We start from the raw sequence: 24,274 nt of genomic DNA, 5'->3' as shown, positions 1-24,274 counted from the left end.
CTCAATCTCTGTACTAGTTATTGGTCTATTTACATTTTCTATGTCTTCATGCCTTAATTTTGGTAAACTGTATGAGTCCAAAAACCTACTCATTTTTTTCTAGATTTATGAATTTGTTGTAATATAGCTGTCTAACAATTCCTGATGATTCTATTTCTAAGACACCACTTGTTACCTTTTTTTATTTCTGATTTTATTAATTTGGGTCTTTTTATTGGTTAGTGAGGAAGATGGTTTATCAATTTTGTTTATTTTTTTAAAAAACAGTTCTTCATTTCAATGATTTTTTCTTTTTTTATAGAAAGCTTTCAATTAATAAATACAAATTTCATAGGTGGAACTTTTGGATTATAGTGGTTCTTTCCCCCATACCCACCCTCCCACCCCCAAAACCATCCCATCTCCTACTCTCTCTCCCATTCCATTCTTCATTAAGATTCATTTTTAATTATCTTTATGTACAGAAGATCAACTCTATACTAAGGAAAGATTTTAACAGTTTGCACCCACAAAGACACACAAAGTATAAAGTACTGTTTGATGACTAGTTTTACAGTTAATTCTCATAGAACAACTTATCAAAGACAGAGGTCCTAAAAGGGGAGTAAGTGCACAGTGACTCCTGTTGTTGATTTACCAATTGACACTCTTAGTTATGTCAATAATCACCTGAGGCTCTTGTTATGAGCTGCCAAGGCTATGGAAGCCTCTTGAGTCCACAAACTCCGACATTATTTAGACAAGGTCATAGTCAAAGTGGCAGTTCTCTCCTCCCTTCAGAGAAAGGTATCTCCTTCTTTGATGGCCCCTTTTTTCCACTGGGATCTCACTAGCAGCGATCTTTCATGTAGGTCGATTTTTGCCACAGCATTTCACTGATTTTTTTATGTGATTTTTTTCAATTTAAATTTTGTTTATTTCTTCTCTAATTTTATTACTTATTTTCTTACTAATTTAGGGTCTGATCTGTTCTTGTTTTTCTAGGTCCTAGAGATACACAGTTAGATAATTTATTTGAAACCTTTTCAATTTCTTGATGTAGACACTAATTGCAATAAACTTCCCTCTTACCACTACTTTTCCTGTATTCCATAAGTTGTGATGTGTTATCATCTTCATTTGTTTCAAGAAAATTTTTATTTCTTCTGCAACCCACTGTACAGTCAGGAGCATGCTGTTTAGCTTCATGTGTTTGTAAATTTTCTAGATTTTCTTATGTTCTCAATTTCCAGCTTCATTCCATTGTAGTCAAAAAAGATACATGGTGGGGTGGATGCTGTGGAACAGTGGGTTGGGTTTGCAATGCTGACATCCCATATGGGCATCAGTTTGAATTCTTGCTGCCTCACTTCCTATCCAACTTCCTGCTGATGTGCCTTGGAAAGCAGCAGAAGATGGCTGAAGTCCTTAGGCCCCTGGACCCATGTGAGAGACCCAGATGAAGCTCCTGGCTCCTAGCTTCAGCCTGACCCAGCCGTGGCCATTGTAGCCATTTGGACGGTGAATCAGTGGATGGAAGACCTCTCTCTCACCCCCTCTGCCTCTGCCTTGCCCTCTCTGTACTCTGCCTTTCAAATATATAAATACATATACCTTTTTTGAAAAAAAGAAAAGATACATGGTATCATTTTAATTTTTTTCAAATTTGTTGAGACTAGTTTTATGTCCCAGCATATGGTCTGTCCTAGAGAATGTTCCATGCACTGGTGAAAACACTGTGTATATTCTGTGGCTGTGGTATGAAATGTTCTGTAGATATTGATTAGATCCATTTGGTCAATAATGCAGATCAGTCTTGCTGTTTGTTGATTTTTGTTCCAGCTGATCTGTACATTGATGAAAGTGGAGTTTATCTCTCCTATTATTACTGTATTGGAGCATATGTCTCACTTTAGCTCAATTAACATTTATTTTAAATAGCTAGGTGCCCTAGTATTGGTGCACACACATTTATTATAATCACATCTTCCTGCTGAATTGGTCCTTTAATCATTACATAATGACCTTGCCTCTTTTAACAGTTTGTTTTTATTAAAGTCTATTTTGTCTGATATTAAATTAGCTACTCTTGCTTATTCTTTATTTCCATTTGCATGGGATATCTTTTTCTATGCTTTTAACTTTCAATCTGTGTACATCTTTGTTGGTAAGGTATGTTTCTTATAGGCAGCATATAATGGGTCATGTTTTTTCAGTTATTCAGTCAGTCTGCATCTTTTAATTGGAGTATTTAGTTTATTTACATGGGACCAATAGAACAGAAAAAAACCTGAGAAACTAATCCATGTGCCTACAATCAATTAATCTTTGACAAATGAGCTAAAATCATTCCCTGGAGAAAGGACAGTCTCTTCAACAGATGGTGTTGGGAAAACTGGACCTCCATATGCAGAAGCATAACACAAAACCCCTACTTTACACACTGTACAAAAATAAACTCAGAATGGATCAAGGAGCTACACTTAAGACCTGAAACCATCAAATGATTAGAGGAAAACATAAATATAACACTGCAAGACATTGGCATAGGCAAAGATTTCTTGGATAAGATCCTAGAAGCAAGGCAATGAAACTAAAACAAGCAAAATTACATCAAGCTAAGAAGGTTATGCACAGCAAAGGAATCACTCGACAAAGCGAAGAGACAACCAATAAAATGCAAGAAAATATTTGCCAACTATGCATCTGATAAAGGATTAATACCCAGAATATATAAGGAGCTCAAGAAACTCAACAACAGAACAATGATTCTCATTAAGAAATGACCAAAGGACATGAACAGACATTTTACTAAGGATGAAATACAAATGTCCAACAGACAAATAAAAATGATCAGGCTCACTAGCTATTAGAGAAATGTAAATAAAAACTACAGGTTTTTACCTTACCCCAGTGAGAATGGCTATCATCCAAAAATCAAAAATAACAAATGCTGGCAAGGATGTAGAGAAAATGGTATGCTTATACACTACTGGTGGGAATATAAACTAGTATTTATGGAAGACAATATGGAAATTTTTCAGAAATCTGAAAATAGATCTAAAATATGAACCAGCCATCCACTCCTAGGGATTTATCCAAAGGAAATTAAATCAGGATGTGAAAGAGTTATCTGTACTCCCCGTATTCAAAGCAGCTCATTTCACAATAGCTAAGATACAGAATCAACTCAGATGTCATCAACTGATGACTAGATAAAGAAAATTTAATATATATACACAATGGAATACTACTCAGTCATAAAAAAATAAAATCCTTTGCAACAAAATGGATGCAACTAGAAACCATTACACTTAGTGAAAGAAGCCAGACTCAAAAAGACGAATATCGGGTAGGCGCTGTGGCATAGCCGATAAAGCCACCGCCTGCAGTACTGGCATACCATATGGGCGCCTGTTTGAAATCTGGCTGCTCCACTTCTGATCTAGCTCTCTACTATGGCTTGGGAAAGCAGTAGAAGATGGACCAAGTGCTTGGGCTCCTGTACCCATCATGGGAGATCCAGAAGAAGTTCTTGATTCCTGGCTTCGGATTGGCCCAGCTCAGGCCATTGTTGCCATTTGGGGAGTAAGCCAGTGGATGGAAGATCTCTCTTTCTCTCTGCCTCTGCCTCTCTGTAATTCTGCCCATGAAATAAAATAAATAAATAAATCTTTTTTTTAAATGTTAGATTTTAAAAAAAAAGACAAATTCTCCTATTTGTGGTAGCTAATATGTATATAAAAAACCCTCTTAATGTATATAAGTGAAATTGCCATTTTGTGATTTGATTATTGTTTATAACCACTGTCTATATTCCTGTGTAACAGTGGTCTTTTTACTTTTTATTTGTAGAGCTCTTTTTTTAAAGGAGCACTGAGGCAGAGCATAGGGCGGGTGTGCAAGTGGGCAGGGCCCAGCTAAGGCTATGCACCTCAGTGGGGAGCAGCAGAGTTTGCTGAGCCAATGCTATAGCTTGAGATTCCACTCACTCTTGGGCAGAGTTATAGAGAGAGAGAAGGAGAGACAGTAAGAGATCTTCCACCCTCTGGTTCACTCCCCATATGGCTACAATGGCTAGGACTGGGCCAGACCAAAGCCAGGAGCCAGGTGCTTTATCTGGTTTTCCCACAGGTGTACAAGGGGCCATCTTCCACTGCCCTGCCAGGTGCATTAGCAGGGAGCTGAACTGGAGGTAGAGCAGATGGGACTTGAACTGGTGCCCATATGGAATGCTGGTACCACAGGTGGTGACTTTACCCACTATGTCCCAACGCCGACCCATCCACAGAGTTTTTGAAGCACCTTCATACTTATATCCTAGCCTGATCCAGCCTGAAGATGAACCGGCTAGTCACTGTGGTGTCTGATCCCCACGCACGGCTCTTTGCCTGCCTCCTCAGGGTCGGCCCTCAGCAGGTCGGCACCCTCCAGCTGCACACAGGCACAAGCTGTGCAGTCAGAAACCACTATGAGGTGCTGGTGCTGGGTGGGGGCAGCGGAGGGATCCCCATGGCTGCCCACATGAGGAGGAAAGTGGGTGCAGGGAATGTGGCCATTGTTGAGCCCAGTGAGAGACATTTCTACCAGCCAATCTGGACTCTGGTAGGCACTGGTGCCAAACAGTTGTCCTCATTGGGTTGTCTCACAAGTATGATTCCATCTGGTGCAGGTTAGATCAAAGCTAAGGTGGCTGAATTGAACCCAGATAAGAACTGCATCCAAGGCCGGCGCCGTGGCTTAACAGGCTAATCCTCTACCTTGCGGCACTGGCACACCGGGTTCTAGTCCCGGTTGGGGCGCTGGATTCTATCCTGGTTGCCCCTCTTCCAGGCCAGCTCTCTGCTATGGCCCGGGAAGGCAGTGGAGGATGGCCCAAGTCCTTGGGCCCTGCACCCCATGGGAGACCAGGAGAAGCACCTGGCTCCTGGCTTCGGATCAGCGCGAAGTGCCAGCTGCAGTGCGCTGGCCGCAGCGGCCATTGGAGGGTGAACCAACGGCAAAAAGGAAGACCTTTCTCTCTGTCTCTCACTATCCACTCTGCCTGTCAAAAAAAAAAAAAAAAAAAAAGAACTGCATCCATCCAAACTGACAATGGCAAGGAGATCTACAAATATCTTATTATTGCTCTTGGAATCCAGCTGGACTATGAGAAGATTAAAGGCCTGCCTGAAGGCTTTGCTCAACCCAAAATAGGGTCTAACTATTTAGTGAAGATGGTGGAGAAGACATGGAAGGCTCTACAGGACTTCAAGGAGGACAACACCATCTCCACCTTCCCAAACACTTCCATGAAGTGTACTGGAGCCCCATGAAGTTCATGCATTTATGAGAAGCCTATTTCAGGAAGACAGGGATGCAATCCAAGGCCAACACATCTCTTGGAACAATTTTGGGGGTTAAGAAGTATGCAGAAGCCCTGCAGTAGATCATCCATGAGAGGAACCTTACCGTTAACGTCAAGCAAAACCTCACTGAAGTCTGAGTCCATAAACAAGAGGCTGTTTTTGAAAATTTGGACAAACCCGGAGACACCTGAGTGTCTTCCTGTGAAATGCTTTATATCACACCGCCAATGAACCCATCCGATGTCCTCCAGACAAGTCCTGTGGCTGATGCTGCTTTTTTGGCTGGATGTGGATAAAGAAACTGCAGCACAAGAAGTACCCCAGTATATTTGGGACTGGGGACTGCACCAAACTGCCCATGTCAAAGATGGCTGCTGCAGTCTCTGCACAGTCGGTAACCCCTGATCCAACAATTTTTGTGATAATGAAGAATCCAACACCAGTGAGGAAGTACGATGGTTATACGTCATGACTGCTGGTGACTAGCTACCACAGTGTGATTTTTGTGGAGTCTGACTACACAGCTCAGCCACTGGAAACCTTCCCCTTTGATCAGAACAAAGAGTGCCTTCCAGGTACCTCTCGAAGGCTGACAGGATGCCTTCTTGCACTGGAACCTGATGCTGAGGGGCTCCTGGGAAGAACCAGCCTTTCTAAGGAAGTCATTTCACCTGGGTCTGAGTTAAGTATGGCTCAGGCTTTGCTTTCCTTGGATGGATGAGAGTCACAGTTACTGACTGACCAAGAACAGCTCATGAAGGGTTCAGGAGCTAACCCTGTGAAGAGTCTCTTGCTGAATAATGGTGACCATATGCTTCAGTATCTCTGAACAGCCACCATGTGGGCTGCCCCACATGGATTTTTTTGAAATATGTAGATGAAAAAATAGACTTCTGTTTTCTAAATAAAAGTGTGCTATTGGGGGAAAAAAAAAAAAAGGAGCCCTGAGCATATAATTATCAGGTAAACTGAAGTTAAGTATGTTATTTATAAAAAAAAAATTTAAAAAAAGGAAAGAAAGGAAGGAGGAGGGAGGAAGGAAAGTATCATATTCTTAGTCATTTCTATGAAATCCACGAAACCTGTTTTCTTTATATTAATAAATTTTAAAAAATTAAAATGTTGCACACATTAACATGACTTCTAAAAGGTCACTATCTTATATATAGATTGAACTATTATGTATGAATAAGGAAATTTATTACAAAATTAAATAGTTGTAATATGGCATACTATTCCAACTTTGGGGGGACACAAAAATAAAGTACACTAACTGGAGAAAACTAGTCGACACAAAACAGTTTTTATTCCTCATAACATTCGACTCCACACAAAACAAAACAAAAATCTGTCAACAGGTGTTGTTTTAGAAAAACAAGCTTATTTTCAATAAGTTAACATATGGGAAAGTTGAAAGATAGCGCAGGTATCCCCATTCTCTTTACCCAGTTCCTCCTATTATTAACATTTTACATCATCATGGTACAATGGCCAAAATGAAGAAACCAATAATGGTACATAACTACTACCTAAAGCCCAGATGTTATTCATATTTCACCATTATTTTTAAATTAATATTTATTTCCTGTTCCAGGATCCACACTGCATGTGGTTGTCATTTCCTCCCCATCTCTGCCCAGTCTGTTACAATTCCCAGCCCTGACTTCCTTTCCATGATCTTGGCAGCTTAGAGGAACACTGGTCAGTTATTCTGGAGAACTATTCTCATTTTGGGCCTGTTTGAAGTTTGTTGCTGTGATTATACTAGTGTTGTGAGTTTCAGCAAAGAATATCACAGAGGTGAACTTCAATTCTCCTCACATCACGTCAAGGGGACATGATATCTACAATGCCATAACTGGTGATGTTTACCTTCAACACCTAGTAAAAGGCAGTACTGGCAGGATTATCCAGTACAAAGTTACGATTTTTGTCTTTCCATATCTGTGCCTGTCTCAAGGGGGTTCGGGGGGAGTTATTCTCTACCTCCTGAAGTAAAGACCATCTGTTCATATATCTGTATGAAGGTCCATCTCTCTTTCTCCTTTTACACAACGATGCAATCACTATTCACATCGGTAGGTACTTGTGGATATTTACTGTGTACTTCCGCTTATAATCCAATATGCCATCACTTACTTTGTTTCTCAAACGGTTCCAGCCATGACTGTTGTAAGCTATGGGTTGCCTCCTGTGTCCCTTTGACCTGCTCCCATCTTTTTGTTTTCTCAGCACTTCCCTACTTTGTGTTACTACAAAACATTCCAGGCTTATCTGGTATCTTTCCCGTCCTGACCTACAATCAGTCTATCAACAAGAATTTAATTTAAACTCACATTAAAATGAGGCATATGTTCTCACTATATGTCACCACAGCCATTTTCAAAATAAGAAAAATTTTTATTCTATCACAAAAGGATATGAAATAATTTCTGTCAAATCAAGAATAAGATATTTTATTTTTTAGTTTATTCAATATAATTTTTATAATTTAAGTTTTAAGTTTATATATTATATATGTTTACATGTTTTAAAATTTAAGTTTACATATTTTATAATTTAAGTTTATAATATATAAGTTTTGGGGCCAGCACTGTGGCACAGAGGGTTAAAGCCCCAGCCTGCAGTGCCAGCATCCCATATGGGTACCAGTTTGAGTCCCGGCTGCCCCACTTCTGATCCAGCTCCTTGCTAATGCACTTGGGAAAGCAGCAGAGAATGGCCCAAGTCCTTGGGCCCTGGCCCCCCAACATGGGATACCCAGGAAGTGCAGGGCTCCTGGCTTCGGATTAGCTCAGCAAAAGCAGCCACGTGGGGAGTGCACGAGAGGATGGAAAACCTCTGTCTCTCTCTCTCTGCCTCTACCTCTCTCTGTAACCCTGTCTTTTAAATAAAATAAATCTTTAAAAATATATGTAAGTTTTTAGTTTCTTCATTATAATTCAAAAAGCCAAAAGTTCCTAGGATTTGTTAGAAGATATACGACTCTCGTTCCTATAAATGTAACTCAAAAGCAACACTTTGTGTCTCTCATTTAGAGATACAATAAATCCATCTACATAGAACAATCTCAAAATATACTACAGAAAAGGACATTTTGTCTACCTCTAGTCTCTAGTCTTTTAGAACACAAAGTTAAGCCATCAAAATCATAATAAAAATGAATCATATCTTAGTACTCCTCAAATTCCAGTATCAAACAGCCCTCAACTCACACAAAAACACACCATATTCAACATTAAAAAGTTTGCAACTCTAGTAAAACTGAAATATCACATAATATGCACACATATAAAGAACTTATACTAGGGCCAGTGTTGTGGCATAGTGGGTTAAGCCACCGCCTGTGATGCCAGTATCCCATGTGAGCACTGGTTCAAGTCTCTGCTGCCCCATTTCTGATCCAGCTCCCTGATAATGTGCCTGGGAAGGCAGCAGAAGGCCTGAGTACCTGAGCCCCTGCCACCCATATAGGAGATCAGATGGTGTTCTAGGCTCCTGGTTTCAGCCTGGCCTAGCCCCAGATATTGAAGTCATTTGGGAAGTGAATCAGAGGGTGGAAGACTTCTTTCTTCCCCTGTGTCCCTCCCTCCCTTTCTGTAACTCTGCCTTTCCAATAAATCTTTAAAAAAAAAAAAAAAAAAAAAAGACATATACTGATAATTAACTAGCAAAGTTCTGAAGACAATATAAATCTTTACAAAAGATAGTAAAGATAGAAGCTTTTACTATCAAAAATTGGTTTGAAATAGTTAAAAGATTCTCACTTCATGCCAGTGCTGTGGAGCAGCGGGTTAACGCCCTGGCCTGAAGCACCAGCATCCCATTTGGGCGCCGGTTCAAGATCCAGCTGCTCCACTTCCAATCCAGCTCTCTGCTATGGCCTGGGAAAGCAGTACAAGATGACCCAAGTCCTTGGGCCCCTGCACCTGCGTAGGAGATCCGAAAGAAGCTCCTGGCTCCTGGCTTTGGGTCAGAGCAGCTCCAGCCGTTGCGGCCACCTGGGGAGTGAACCATCAGATGGAAGACCTCTTTCTCTCTCTCTCTCTCTCTCTCTCTGCCTCTCCTCTCTCTGTGTACCTCTAACCTTCAAATAAATAAATAAGTCTTTAAAAAAAAAAAAAAGATTCTCACTTCTCTCATTCCAGTGAACTGAGGTTTGGGGGTAAAATCAGATTTCTTCACAGTCATCTTCTACAACTGAAAACTCAGACACAAATAATCAAACACACAGAAATATCTAATTAAGTAAGCCATTGTGTTTAATACTCACTTTCTATTTCACTAGCTTAGATCACAAAATGTAGCCTTGCATCTACATGTCCCTTTAAAGATGTCAGAGCCAGCCGGCGCCGCGGCTCACTAGGCTAATCCTCCGCCTTGCGGCGCCGGCACACCGGGTTCTAGTCCTGGTCGGGGCACCGATCCTGTCCCGGTTGCCCCTCTTCCAGGCCAGCTCTCTGCTGTGGCCAGTGAGTGCAGTGGAGGATGGCCCAAGTGCTTGGACCCTGCACCTCATGGGAGACCAGGATAAGCACCTGGCTCCTGCCATCGGAACAGCGCGGTGCGCCGGCCGCAGCGCGCTACCGCGGCGGCCACTGGAGGGTGAACCAACGGCAAAAGGAAGACCTTTCTCTCCATCTCTCTCTCTCACTGTCCACTCTGCCTGTCAAAAAAAAAAAAAAAAAATTAAAAAAAAAATTAAAGATGTCAGAGCCTTTTACAAACATTCATCTCATTTGATCATCATAACTATGAAATAGTAACAAGTATTATCATCTTCACTGTCTTCAAACAAGGAAATAAACTCAGAAAAGAAAAATGGCTTATCCAAAATTACAGCCTAATAGTAGGTGGGATTAATAAAATAAACATATCACCTAAAACCTAACTCAGTGCTCCTTCAAAATCACCATGCTGACTATATATGCCACATCAACCCTGTAATGTTCTGTACCCCCATCTCCTGTTATAAAGAATAGTTATCAATACAAAATTGCAATATTTGCTTTGCTCAAAACATTCCTTTGAATGATAAATTGACACCTAAATAAAAAGGCACTTCTCAAGCTTTTCCTGTCAACTAAAGAATTTGACATAGTTATTTTTAATTTAATTAGCATTGGGAAGACATAGAAAGGAATCGTCAGAAATCATTTTTCTGTGCTGTAAAAAGAAAAGCAATACTATAGACTTTCAATTTACTCTGAAGGCAGTGAATCATGCAAGAAAAACGAACATAATGAAAATTCCCTAAATCTACAAAATACAGATTTGAATCTAATCTAAATATGCATCACATGTGACACAACTATTTTTTCTAAAACATGACTGGCGATAAAAATAATTCAGTAACTAGAATTCTAAACCTCAGCAAAGTATATGCAACAGCTATATAAAAATACATTTTCAAACCCAAAAGAATTGAAACCAGGAACCCAGACAGACATCCATACACCACCATTCATAGCAGTACTATTTGCAACAGCAGAGGGAGAAGTAACCCAATTATCCATTGACGGATGGATGGCGTGCTGGTTCATTTTATGTGTCATCTGACTGGAGCGTAGAGTACCCAGATACTTGGTTAAAGGTTATTTTTGGTGTGTTCTGTGAAGTTGTTTCTGGATGAGATTAACATCTGAATTGGCAGACTGGGGAAAGCAGAATACTAGCAAAACAGCTGCATAATGATGAATTTCCTCTCTCTGCTTGTGATCTTGGAGCTGGAACACTGGTCTTCTGCCTTCAGACTCAGACTAGAACTTATACCATTGGCTCTCCAGAATCCCAGTCCTTCGGATTTGGACAGGAACCACAACATCTTCTCTTCCTGGGTCAGTAGCTTACTGACTGCACCCTTGTTATTTCTCCCAATTCTTTATATTAAATCCCTTTATATATACACATATTCATACACACATACACAATTGCCTCTTTCTCTCTGGAAGACCATGGCTCATACAAATAGGTAAACAAAACAGTATATACATATACTGGAATAGTATTTAGCCTTAACAAGAAAGGAAATTTTGACTCATCATGAATGTACATTGACAACACCATAGAAAGTAAAATAAGTCATCACAAAAGGATACATATTATATGATTCTACACATATGAAAGAACTAGAGTCATCGAATGCATAGAAAGAGAAAATAGAATGGTAGTCCCCAAAGGCTGGAGGAAGAGGAATGGAAGTTATTATATAACAAGCATAGAGTTTCATTTCTGTAAAGTGAAAAGAGTTCTAGAGCTAGATGGTAGATGGTAGTGGTAATTGCACAACAACATGAATGCCTTTAATGCCACTAAACTGTACACTTAAGAATGTTTATAATGAAGGTCACTGATGTGGCATAATGGGTTAAACCGCTGCTTGTGAGGCCAGCATTCCATATGCACTGGTTCTTGTCCTGGCTGTTCCACTTCCAATCCAGCTCGAAATTGTATGCCTGAGAAAGCAGCAAAAGATGGCCCAAGTATCTGGGCCCTTGCACTCACGTGGGAGACCTGGATGGAGTTCCAGAGTCCTGGCTTCAGCCTGGCCCAGCCCCAGCTGTTATAGCCAGCTGGTGAGTGAACCAACAGATAGAAGATTTCCCTCTCTCTCTCTCTCTCTCTCTCTCTCTCCCTGTCTTTCAAAGAAATAAAATATTTTAAATAAAAACGGTGTTTATAAAGATGCTTATACAACAATGGTCCCTTTAAGAGTATAATATAGCTGAAAATTCCTACTGCCTAGTGATGATTTAGTACATTGTGTTCCTCATATGTCTATAGTAGGGCTGTTGTAAATAAACCTACTGTGCTGCCACTCATATAAAAGTATAGCACATATAATTATATATAGCATATAATACTTTATCATAAACAACTATATCTATCATACTTTTTATCATTAATTAGACGGTAAGGAATAAGTTTAGTATAAAACAGTATGCCCTCTTATACTGGCAGCAGTCACACACATCTAATGTTTACTGCATCTCTTGGTTGTATCCTTATCTCTTGTGCTTGATTTAATCTTGTGTTGTTCTTACTTCATCATAGTCCTAGGAATAACAGGCTAGACCCTTTATGTGGTATACATACCAGTTACCCTAGGTGTGTAATAGGCTATACAGGCTGGTGAAAGTATACTCTATGATGTTCGCACAATGAAAATTTGCCTGATACACAGAATATATTCATCATTAAGCAGTCTAGGACTATATATACATTGTGGAGTTTAATTTGACCATTTTGATGTCTGTTTTGTTTGTACTATCTGTTCTTCATTTTAGTTTTACTCTTTTTTTCTACTTTCTTCTGAATTTTTAAAAATCAACAGTTTATTTCTTAGAGCAGTTTTGGGTTTATAAAAATTGAGCTGTGTATTAGGGTTCTTCAGAGAAACAGAAACAATAAGAGATATTCAAAAACATAAATGGTCTAGGACCAATTAAAAGGTAGTGTCACCAAAAAAACAAGACTCATTTATATGGTGGCTACAATATAAAGATACAAAATAAAGACTGAAGGTCAGCATTGTGGCACAGCGGGTTAATGCCCTGGCCTGAAGCGCCAGCATGCCATATGGGCGCCAGTTCGAGACATGGCTGCTCCACTTCTGATGCAGCTCTCTGCTACGGCCTGGGAAAGCAGTAGAAGATGGCCCAACTCCTTGGGCCCCTGCACCCACGTGGGAGACCCGGAGGAGGCTCCTGGCTCCTGGCTTCGGATCGGCGCAGCTCCGGCCACTGCTGCCATTTGGAGAGTGAACCATCAGATGGAAGACCTTTCTCTCTCTTTCTCTCTCTCTCTCTGCCTCTCCTCTCTCTATGTAACTCTGACTTTCAAATAAATAAATAAATCTTAAAAAAAAAAAAAAAAAAGACTGAAGGGGCCAGCACTGTAGCGCAGTGGGTTAAAACCCTGGTCTACAGTGCCGGCATCCAATATGGCTGCCAGTTCAGGTTCTGGCTGTTCCACTTCCGATCCAGCTCTCTGCTTTGGCCTGGGAAAGCAGTAGGAGATGGCCGAATTCCTTGGGCCCCTGCATTAGTATGGGAGACCAGGAAGAAGCTTCAGGCTCCTGGCTTCAAACCAGCCCAGCTCCAGCTTTTGCAGCCATTTGGAGAGTGAACCAGAAGATGAAAGACTCCTCTCTCTCTCTCTCTCTGTGCCTCTGTCTCTGTAACTCTACCTTTCAAATAAATAAATTAAAAAATAAATAAATAAAGACTGAAAAAGACAACATGCAAACACAAACCAAATTTAAATCTAGAGTAGCTATATGAGTACATACCATAAAGAGGACAGTTCAGAAACAAAAACAATATATCAGAGAAAAGGAAGAACATTTAATAATAATAAAGGAGTTAATTCAATAAGAAGATGTAATAATCCTAAATGTGTATGTATCAAATAAAAGTACTTTAAAAAACTGAAAGAACTGATATTGACTGGGAAGAAAAATACACCAGTCCATAATTATACTAGACAGTTAAATGTTCTTTTCATAATAATTAATCAAGTGGGCATACAGAAAGTAGGTAAGGGTAGGGGCCAGCACTGTGATGCAGTAGGTTAATCCTCCGCCTGTGGCACCGGCATCCCATACGGGCGTAGGTTCTAGTCCCAGCTGCTCCACTTCCCATCCAGCTCTCTGTTATGGCCTGGGAAAGCAGTACAAGATGGCCCAAGTCCTTGGGCCCCTGCACCCATGTAGGAGACCTAGAAGAAGCTCCTGGCTCCTGGCTTCTGATTGGCACAGCTCTGGCCATTGCAGCCATTTGGGGAGTGAACAAGTGGAAGGAAAACCGACCTCTCTGTCTCTCCCTCTCACTGTCTTTAACTCTACCTTTCAAATAAATAAATAAAAAATCTTGAAAGAAAGGAAGAGAGAAAGGTAAGGGTATAAAAGACTTAAAAAACTATCAACTCAATTTAATTGACATGTATATAACATTCTACCAGACAACACAAATCACCAACATGGCCCATGTAATGAGCAATAAAACAACTCTCACTGAATTTAAAATGATTGAAGTCACACAAAATATTTCATTAACTTAAAAATCAATGAGAGAAATCTATTTTGAAAATACCTGCTTACTAGATACAAAACCACACACTACCAAAAGGAAATTGAAAGGAAAATTTTTTAAAATCTTGAACTGAATGGAAAAAGTGACATGTTGAAATTCATGGGATGCAGTATTTGGAAGAAAATTTATAAGACTGAATGCTTATATAAGGAAGCAAGAAAGTTCTCAAATCAATTATCTAAACTATTCAGGAACAGAAAAAAAAAGAACAAACTAAAATGAAATAAGCAGAGGAAAGAAAATAATAATAATAATAATAATAATAATAATAATAGAAATCAAGTAAATTGGAAAACAGAGAAATAGACAAAAGCCAGTAAAATCAAAGGCCGTACTTTACAGGGAGAGGGAGAGAGAGAACACGCGCAGGTGCTCCCATCCACTGGTTTACTCCTAAATGCCTGCAAGAGTGGAGCTGAGCCAAGGCCAGAGACAGGAGCTGGGAGCCAGGAACTCAATCCGTATTTCTCTCACAAGTGGCAGGAAATCAATTACTTGAGCCCTTACCACTGCTACCCAGGGTCTGTATTGGCAGGAAGTCAGAGTCAGCAAACAGAGCCTGGAATTGAATCCAAGCACTCTCATGTGGGACACAAGCATCATAACTAGGCTAAATGCATGCTCTATGAGACTAGTGAGCTGGGAAATAAGAAAACAAACAAGCTACTAACATCAGGGGGTAAATGCTAGGCCACCGAAAAAGTAATGGGAAATAATTAAGAAAAATACTATGCTAATAAATTCAACAATTTTGGTAAAATGGAAAATTTCCTTAAACAACAAGTCTGCCAAAACTCATTCAAGAAGAAACAGATAATCTGAATAGCCCTATATCTAGAAAACAAACTACAATCAAACTTCAAAACTTCTTACAAATTGGAAAAAGAAGCAGAAAAAAATATATAACCCCAGATGGCACTGCCAATAAATTTTATCCAACAGTTAAAAAAGAAATGCTATTTGTACATTAAACTCTTATAGAACACAGAATAGCAGGAAGCACTTACCAACTCATTTATTTATTCATTTAGTTTTAAAGATATATTTATTTATTTGAGAGGTAGAATTACAGCCAGTGAGAGAGAAAGACAGAGAGAAAGGTCTTCCATCCGCTTGTTCACTCCCCAAATGGCTATAACGGCCGGAGCTGAGTCAATCCGAAGCCAGGAGCCAGGAGCTTCTTCTGGGTCTCCCATGCAGATGCAGAAGCCCAAGCTTGGGCCATCTTCTACTGCTTTCCCTGGCCACAGCAGAAAGCTGCATTGGAAGAGGAGCAGCCAGGACTAGAAAGGGCACCCATATGGGATGCCGTCACTGAAGACGGAGGATTAACCTACTGCACCACGGTGCCGGCCCCTTACCAACTCATTTAAAGCCAGCATTATCCTGATACTGAAACCAGATACTAATTTTAGAAGAATGTTATAGAATAATATACATTCCAAATATACATACAAAAATCCTCAATAAAAATTTAGCAAATATAACCCAGTGATATATAAATATAACAATATATCATGTCCAAATAGAGTTTGTCCAAGCACTGCAAGGCAAGCTCAATGTTTGAAAATCACTGAATCTAATTCCCTGAAGTCTAAGCTCTAGGTTTCAGGATCCCAGCTGCAGACTGACCTTAGGTTGGTTCCAATATGTTTTATATCCTCTTTAGACTAATGGCTAAGTTCTTTTCACGGAGAATGGCAGAAGCTCAAGAGCTGACAGGTCAGGCTCTGCTTGCTTCAGGCCAGCTAACAACCCACTGGTCAAAGCAAATCACTTTGGCCAAAACCTTTACCAACAGGATGGGAAATACACTCTTCCCCAAAAAGTAAGAAAGACTAATATTTAATGAGCAATAATCAAGGCTATAATACATAATGATCATACTAATTCAACTTTAAAATATGTTAACATCTAGAAGAATTTTTAATAAAGATGTGACTGCAATGTAAAGACATTGGGGTTAGTAGTATACAAAATACTAAAAAACAAAATAAATTAAAAGCCACATGCCCTAAGAGGATTGGTGATAGAACATTTTCTGAGAAATATAGCAAAAATGGGTCTAACCAATCACTAAGTCTCAGCAGATAAAACCCTGTAAAACCAGCAAAGGAAAAAGTTGATGTTTTAGAGAAATGGAAGAATTCCTTATGCGTCTATCTCCATTGCCATCTCCAAAACAGATGAACTCTCCCTTTAATAAGTCATCATCATCACCCTCCTGCCATCTTCATTATCATCATCATTTAAGTAAACTAGCTTAAACTTTCTTCCGTGATGCATTGCTTTATCTCTGTCCACCTTCAGTTTTATATGCCAATTTTCTGCCCATTAATATAATCTTATGAGATTTTTTTTCTACCTCTTATGCCATTATCTGAAGCACTTTTCCCATTTATGAAAAAATGAAATCACCCTCAGCTATATGGTCTTGTCACGTAAATGTGAAATCTTCTAATGAGCAGCAGTCAGTAATCATCATCAGCTCATTGCTCATGAATCATAGTCCAGTTTTGAAGAAACAAGAATAAAATTGCTTTCCTGTTCTAGGAAGGAATAAAGTTTTATCAGTCTGCCAATTTGTTCTAAAAATTACCTTACTATGCATTTGCCATTTTATTTTTCTAATATTTCCAATTTGACTCCTCTATTAACCCATTATGTCCCATCATCTCATATATAGAGGACACCTGTAAAGACTTAAAATGAGCAATAAATAAATCACTTATGGTAACTTTGAAATAAACAGTATGCTGTTGAAATATTCACAGAATTGAAAATGTGGCACTTAATGGGTTCATCCCTACAACCCCACATGAATAGCATTATTTCATTCCCTTTGTGTGAATAAAGAAAAAGAGAAGCTATGGAGAAGCTAATCATCATGCCCATGAGTAAGGGAAAAAAATCTGAGTTTGAATACAGATAGTTCTATCTGCTGGACCTATCTAGCAATATACTCTCTTTACATGATGATAGTACCAAAATATCCAGAAACTCAATCTGAACTCAATATTGCTTGTGGGTATATAAACTATAACCACAACACAGGAGATCAAATTTTCAAGTTATCAAGCAAGGCTGAAGATGTACAAAATCTATCTAGTTGGAAACCCAGCACATTTATATAGATGGAAATTCTCACACATACTCTTTGTCCTCATTACTAAATCACGTTGAGTGTCTTGGATCGTTCCAGCAGCACACAAGCAAGCAGTAAGAACTGCTGCTGTAGGACTGCCTACAGCTACCTTCCCAGTCCTACTCAAAGTTCTCTACTCAGGCTTTCATATCCATCAATAGACTAAAGTCTTTGTGGATCACTAATAACCTCCACATCACATGACTTAATTACTCCTTGTCTTTTTTATTTGGCATTTAGGATGGCCCTTTTACTCCTGGTTCTCAGGCTATCTTGCTAGAAATTCCTTTTCAGACTCTTTCGTTGGTTCTCCCCATCTTTCTGACCTTACAGGTCAAAGTGCCTGTGGTTCAATCTTCAGTCCTCTTCTCTCATCTATATACACTAACAACATAGGGGGTATTAGTTAAGACTATGACTTTAAATACTATCTCCCTGCAAATACTTTCCCCAGATTTTCTCTCTAACCCAAACTCTCCCAAACTCCAGACTCAACTTCTTGTTTAAGTAATACCCCAATTTAATATGTTTAAAACCCAGCCTTGCCTTTTTATTACCACCACCACCCCCAATTTACTTTTACCATTTTTTAAATTTAAATAATGACATCAATTTCAACCAAGAACCTGCAGGTTTGCTTCTTCTCTAATGTATATGTCTACTATATCAGCAGCACATGCCCTTTCTTCCTTATAATAATATATATCCAGAATTTGACAATTCATCACCATACACTTGCTACCAATCTAACCCATGCCATCATGGTCTCTCTTAGTAAAGACTTAGTCTAGAAAACCTGAAAAAAGCAAACTTCTTAACCATCTTTGACCTTTTTAAGTAAGGGCTACTTATGCCATTCCCTGAAGAGATCATTACCTCTGAAAGCAGGGACAAGGGGACACAAATTGAGACAAAAACCTGGTTGCTTTATCCTATATCCATTGAGGCACTCATGATAAAAGAAGCTGGCAAGAGATTCTTGGGGTATCTCTATTATCTAGGATGAAATACCAGGGTGGGACAGCAACCAAGGATTCAGAGAAGCAGTTGGCTCAAGACTGTATGGTACATATTCAACTGGAACATCTGCTACAAAGCACATCTTAGAACGCAGAAAGACCAGATAGACTCTACCATGAATCAAGTAAAAGGCAACCCTATCACCTGCCAGCCCTGGTGAGCATTTGAATGTTTTTCCTTCCCATAATTTATGTGGGAATGTAGCTGCCACTGGAACAGCACTGAAAAGTCAGACCTTTAAGAGATGGCACAGTTATAAAAGAGTGAGTTCAGAACACTTTTTTCTCTTGACTCTTCCCCCACAAGACGATGCAACAAAAAGACCCCTGCAAGATTCCCACACCTTGATATTGGACATCTAAAACTGTGAGCCAATAAATTTCTGCTCGTTATAATTACCAAATCGGTGGTATTTTATATAACAAAAAAAAAAAAAGAGCAAAATAGTTGGTATCTCAACATTTAGAAAATCCCTAAGATATTTTTTCCATCATCAAATAAAGTAACTGTGAGACCCTGGACAGGTTACTTAGATAATCTTACCTTGTTCAGGCCACTAGACAGATTGAAATATTTGATAATGAAATTACCTTGTGGTTCAACAATGAATACTTCTTTTAGGAGCAAAATTGTTTAGATAGCAGATTTCTTTTAAAAAGTCTAGAATTCAAAATTCCCTAAAAATGTCTAAGATAGATCACTTCTAAAGTGTTAATATGGAGGACTTTTCAAAAAATATCCCTAGTGCCAGTGCCCCAAAGACAGAATACAAGAATTGGTAGGTCATTATCCTAACCCTCTGTGACATCCCAATCAGCAAAAACATGATTTAGGCACTAGTCCTGATTCAAAACACTTAAAGTATTAGTTTTATCATTAAATGTATGACCTTGAATAAGAAGATGGAAAAGGGTACCATAATACATTGTTGGTGGGAATGTAAGCTAGTACCACCATATGGAAGACAATATGGAGATTCTTCAGAAATCTGAAAGATCTACCATATGACTCAGCCTTTCCACTCCTGAGAATTTACCTAAAGTAAATGAAATCAGCATGTGACAGAGTTATCTGTACCCCCATAAGTTTATAACAGCTCAACTCATAATAGCTAAAATATGGAATCAACCCAGATGTCCATTAACTGATGACTGGGTAAAGAAATTGTGGTAATACATGATGGAATACTACTCAGTGATAAAAAGAATGAAATCTTGTCTTCTGCAACAAAATGGATGCAATTGGAGGCTATTATGTTTAGTAAATAAACCCATGCCCAAAAGACAAATATGTTTTCCCTGGTTTGTGGTAACTAATATACAAAGTGAAAAAAAGTATATGAGCAAAACTGACATTTTGAAATCTGATTATTGTTTTTAGTCCTTGTCCACACTCTCGAGGAACAGTGGTTTTTCTACTTACTACTTGAATTCTTCACTTAGTGGAAGGTTCAGCTTGCAATTATAAACTAAATAGAAAATATGTCACTGTAAAAATTAAAAGAAAAGGGGGCTTGGAGCTGTGGCACAGCAGGTTAAGCAACTGTGTACAGTACAGACAGCCCATATGGGTGATGTGTTTGAATCCAACTCACTGCTAATGCACCTGGGAGAGCAGCAGCGGGAAGCTAAAGTCCTTGGGCCTCTGCACCTACATGGGAGACTTGGAAGAAGTTCCTCGCTCCTGGCTTCAGTCTTGCCCAGCCCCAGCTGTTGTGGCCATTAGGGAGTTAACCAGTAGATAGAAGATCTATCTATTTCTTTCTCTCTCTCTCTCTGTCTGTAACTCTGCCTTTCAAATAAATAAATCTTTTTTTAAAAAATTAAAAGCAAAAAAAAAAAATTAAAAGCAAAATAAGAAAGAAAGGAAAGGGTTGAGGGAGGGAAGGTAGGGTAGGAAGTATTATGTTCTCAAAACTGTATATATGAAATACATGAAATCTGTTCCCTTTATATAAATAAAAACTATAAAAAGTTAAATAAAACACCTCAATGAAATAATTCTCATATCTGTAAAACTACTTGATTATATGATGTTTGCTTAGCACATACTACAACTCAGATGCTGCAATAGTTACTGTGAGGGATGCAAAAAATTTCAAATGGTTAAGCACAAATAGTTTTATTTTAGAAGTGAAATGAATGGAAGGCCACCTAAATATTTCCTGAAAAAGCAAATTAAGTATGTACCTTTCAGTGCTGTGGTCTTTTCTTTTTCATCTGGACCTCCCTGCTGCATTTGTGCCACGTTTATCCAAATTGGCAACAAAATTAAAGAGCTCAAGGAAATAGACATCAATCTTCAGAAGACAGTCTAGAATGAATGAAAGCAATAAATTAAGCTCTACTCAAATCCTATCTACTCCATGAGAAGTTCCTAGATCCTCCCAGTGGGGATTACTCTCTCTATCCTAATTTCCCATTGCACTTTGTTGATCCCTATACCATAGTACTTATCATTGCTTACTTTTGCATTAGGGTTGTGTATTTATCCGGGTCGGCTAACAGCTTACAAGCTCCAGGTATAGAGGTATCAAATTGTTGTCACCACTGAATTCCTTGTGTCACCTAACACAATACCATATACATACAAAAACCTAATGTTTGCTGAACTGAATTTAAACAAATTAAACTATTTAATTTTAGCTCCCTATCACCTAATGATTTTTAAAAATATCTTCAGTCTGCTTCAAAAACTTGAGATTTCTTTTACAACCAATTGTAAATATGTACCATTTTCAAAATCAGAATATCTTTCTCCTGAAACATGCAGGAAGAAAGGGAAAAATACATGAATAACAAAGTGCTTACAAAGTACCTCTGATATAATTAAAATACAACTTTAAGGGAAAAAATGCTCTTTTAAAAATCAAATTACAGTAATATCTGGAAGTCATACTCTATAAATGGCACTCCAGTAAACATTCACAATATACAATTATGATTTATTAAAATCTAATTCTACTCTACTTTGGCCAAAGACAAGACATTAAAACTACAAACAGGATGAACAGGAAAACAAAATACTATTTGCAAAGTCGAAAAGAAAAAAAAATACAATGGGGAAATTTTAATTTAATCAATCCATGGCCATTAATGGAATTATATAAAAACTACATTCATGACATTAATAAGGCCAGACTGAATACAACTCTGATTAAGGAGCCCAACAGATTTGTGACCTGCAAAGCACATTCAGTATGCGGTTAGAGGTCCATTATATATTTAAATACAAAGGCATTTCCAGAATATAGTAGCAACTATCTGCAAAACAAAATTAGTATTTTTAAAGGAGGAATGTTCCAAATGCTGCTCTTATCTCAATTCCAACTGCTGGTGATGTTATTTAAGAGGGAGGGTCCCCTTCTCTATCATTAACTAATCAAGGGCCCTGGACAAATTCTTTAACAACTCTGGGCCTCACTTCCCACATTCAGAAAGTGGAAATGATTGTCATGCTCCCCTCACAGTGTTACAGTGAGGTTAAATGTAAAACATTTAGTATCATGTCTGGCCCATAAGCAAATGCTCATATCAACATACATTAGCTTATATTTTTTAATTGCTGTAAATGAATTCTAGCTTCATCACTTAATAACAGTTTCGTGGCCTATGGCAAGTTCCTTAAGTATTCAAAATTTTCAGAGTTATCTGTATCTCCATGTTTACTGCAGCTCAATTCACAATAGCTAAGACATGCAATCAACCTAAATGCCCATCAACAGAAGACTGGACAAAGAAATTATAGGATATGTACTCTATGGAATACCACACAGAGGTAAAAAAAACAACGAAATCCGCTCATTTGCAACAAAATGGATGAATCTGGAAAACATCATACTTAGTGAAATAAGCCAGTCCCAAAGGGACAAATAGCATATGTTCTCCCTGATCTGTTACAATTAACAGAGTACCTAAAAGAAAACCTGTAGAAGTGAAATTGATACTATGAGAAACAATTACTTGAAAAGCCCTTGTCTTGATTGTCGAGGAATAGTTTATTATTCTATCTTTTTATTTTTTTCTACTTAATACCATTGGTTGAACTCTTTACTTAACACAGGTGTATAAAATCAACTGAAAATTGAAAATAGATCCCAGTAAAAAATAAGAATGGAAATAAGAGAGAGAGGAGCTGTACAGTTTGGCATACATTCCCACAGACTTGCCCCTAATGGTAAAGCTAAAAACTTGCCATAGGACTCCAAATCCCATGAAGCTGGGTGGCACTAATGCCATCTTACATGTAAAGGTGATCGTATTAAGTGTGCAACTGATCATATATATAGGATTAAGTGTCAAAGGGATCACATAAATAAGACCAAGTGTCTGGTAATTAACAATAGATAGAATTGAAAAGGACAGAGTGTTCCAACATGGGAAGCAGGCCACACAGCAGACTTTAGAATGACAAACGCCCTAAACAGAACTCTGACCTCAGAATCAGCCCTTAACACATATGGATCTGGCTGAAAAGCCCATGAGAGCATTTCAGGCATGGAAAGTCAAGACACTGTTATAAAGAATGTTCTATATGAAGGATTTCTGTGAGTGAGACTCCAATGGAAAGAAGGGGCTATCAAAGAAGGATGTACTTTTCTCTGAAGGGAGGAGAGAACTTCTACTATCTGTCTAAATACTGAGAGTTTGTGGACTCAAAAGGCTTCCACAGCCTTGGCAGCTCATATCAAGAGCCTTAGGTGATCACTGATGTCATAAATATGAGTGATAATTGTTAAATCAACAACAGGAGTCACTGTGCACTTGCTCCCCATGTAGGACTTCTGTCCTTAATGAGCTGTACTATGAGAATTAACTGTAAAACTTGTTTTCAAACAGTACTTTATATTTGGGGGGGGGGGGGTGAAAATTGTTGAAATCCTTACTTAGTATAGAGTTGGTCTTCCGTACATAAAGTTAATTAAAAACGAATCTTAGTGAAGAATGGGATGGGAGAAGGAGTAGGAGGTGGGACAGGAGGGGGATGGGAAGGCGTGTATGGGGTGGGGGGGAGAACCACTATATTCCTAAAGCTGTACCTATGAAATTTCTATCCATTAAATAAAAGCTTTCTTAAAAAAATCTTCAGTTTCCTTATTTACAACATGTGGCTTATATTTCATATATTAATAGTTGAGAATTAAATATTATAAAATAAGTATAGAGCCAACCATTGCTAGGATAGTTGTATTACTACTACTCAATGGTATATGAGATTTCCTAAAAGGAATTACTAAAATATAAGGTTACTTTTGGGGGCTGGCAGTGTGGCACAGGAGGTTAAAGCCCTGGCCTGAAGTGCCGCCAAACCATATGGCTGCCAGTTCTAGTCCAGGCTGCTCTACTTCCAATCCAGCTCTCTGCTATAGCCTGGGATAGCAATGGAGGATGGCCCAAGTCTTTGGGCCCCTGCACCCGCGTGAGAGACCCAGAAGAGGATCCTGGCTCCTGGCTTCAGATCAGCCACTGTGGCCATCTGAGGAGTGAAGCAGCAGATGAAAGACTCTGTCTCTACCTCTCTCTGTAACTCTTTCAAATAAAAAAAAGAATTAGTTTTGACCAGGAAAACATTTTAATTTGGCACGGAGGCAGCTCTTGCTCTGTGAATAAGTAAAAATTATATAAATTTGAGATGCATAACAATGAGCTTATATTCCTTCAAGAAACATATCTTAGTCTACAGCAAAGGTA

The 24,274-nt window shown here is 38.8% G+C and overlaps 1 protein-coding gene and 1 pseudogene across 2 annotated transcripts in view; one reads left to right on the top strand and one right to left on the bottom strand.

The window, feature by feature from the left end:
* Positions 1-24,274, bottom strand: part of ARB2A (ARB2 cotranscriptional regulator A) — a 483,367-nt gene that overhangs the window by 420,750 nt on the left and 38,343 nt on the right. The window contains exon 2 of one of the 2 annotated variants that reach the window (XM_062211883.1): positions 20,774-20,897. The exons of the other annotated variant lie outside the window; for it this stretch is intronic. Within the exon in view, the coding sequence (XP_062067867.1) occupies positions 20,774-20,879 (106 nt within the window). The 5' untranslated portion in view covers positions 20,880-20,897. The remainder of the gene's footprint in view (positions 1-20,773; positions 20,898-24,274) is intronic. 2 annotated transcript variants of the gene reach the window in all.
* On the top strand, positions 4,321-6,013 carry LOC133774672 (sulfide:quinone oxidoreductase, mitochondrial-like; annotated as a pseudogene).

Source organism: Lepus europaeus, chromosome 15, assembly GCF_033115175.1.
Source record: "Lepus europaeus isolate LE1 chromosome 15, mLepTim1.pri, whole genome shotgun sequence".
NCBI classification, from domain to species: Eukaryota; Metazoa; Chordata; class Mammalia; order Lagomorpha; family Leporidae; genus Lepus; species Lepus europaeus.
This window is presented reverse-complemented; position numbering and strand designations above follow the sequence as displayed.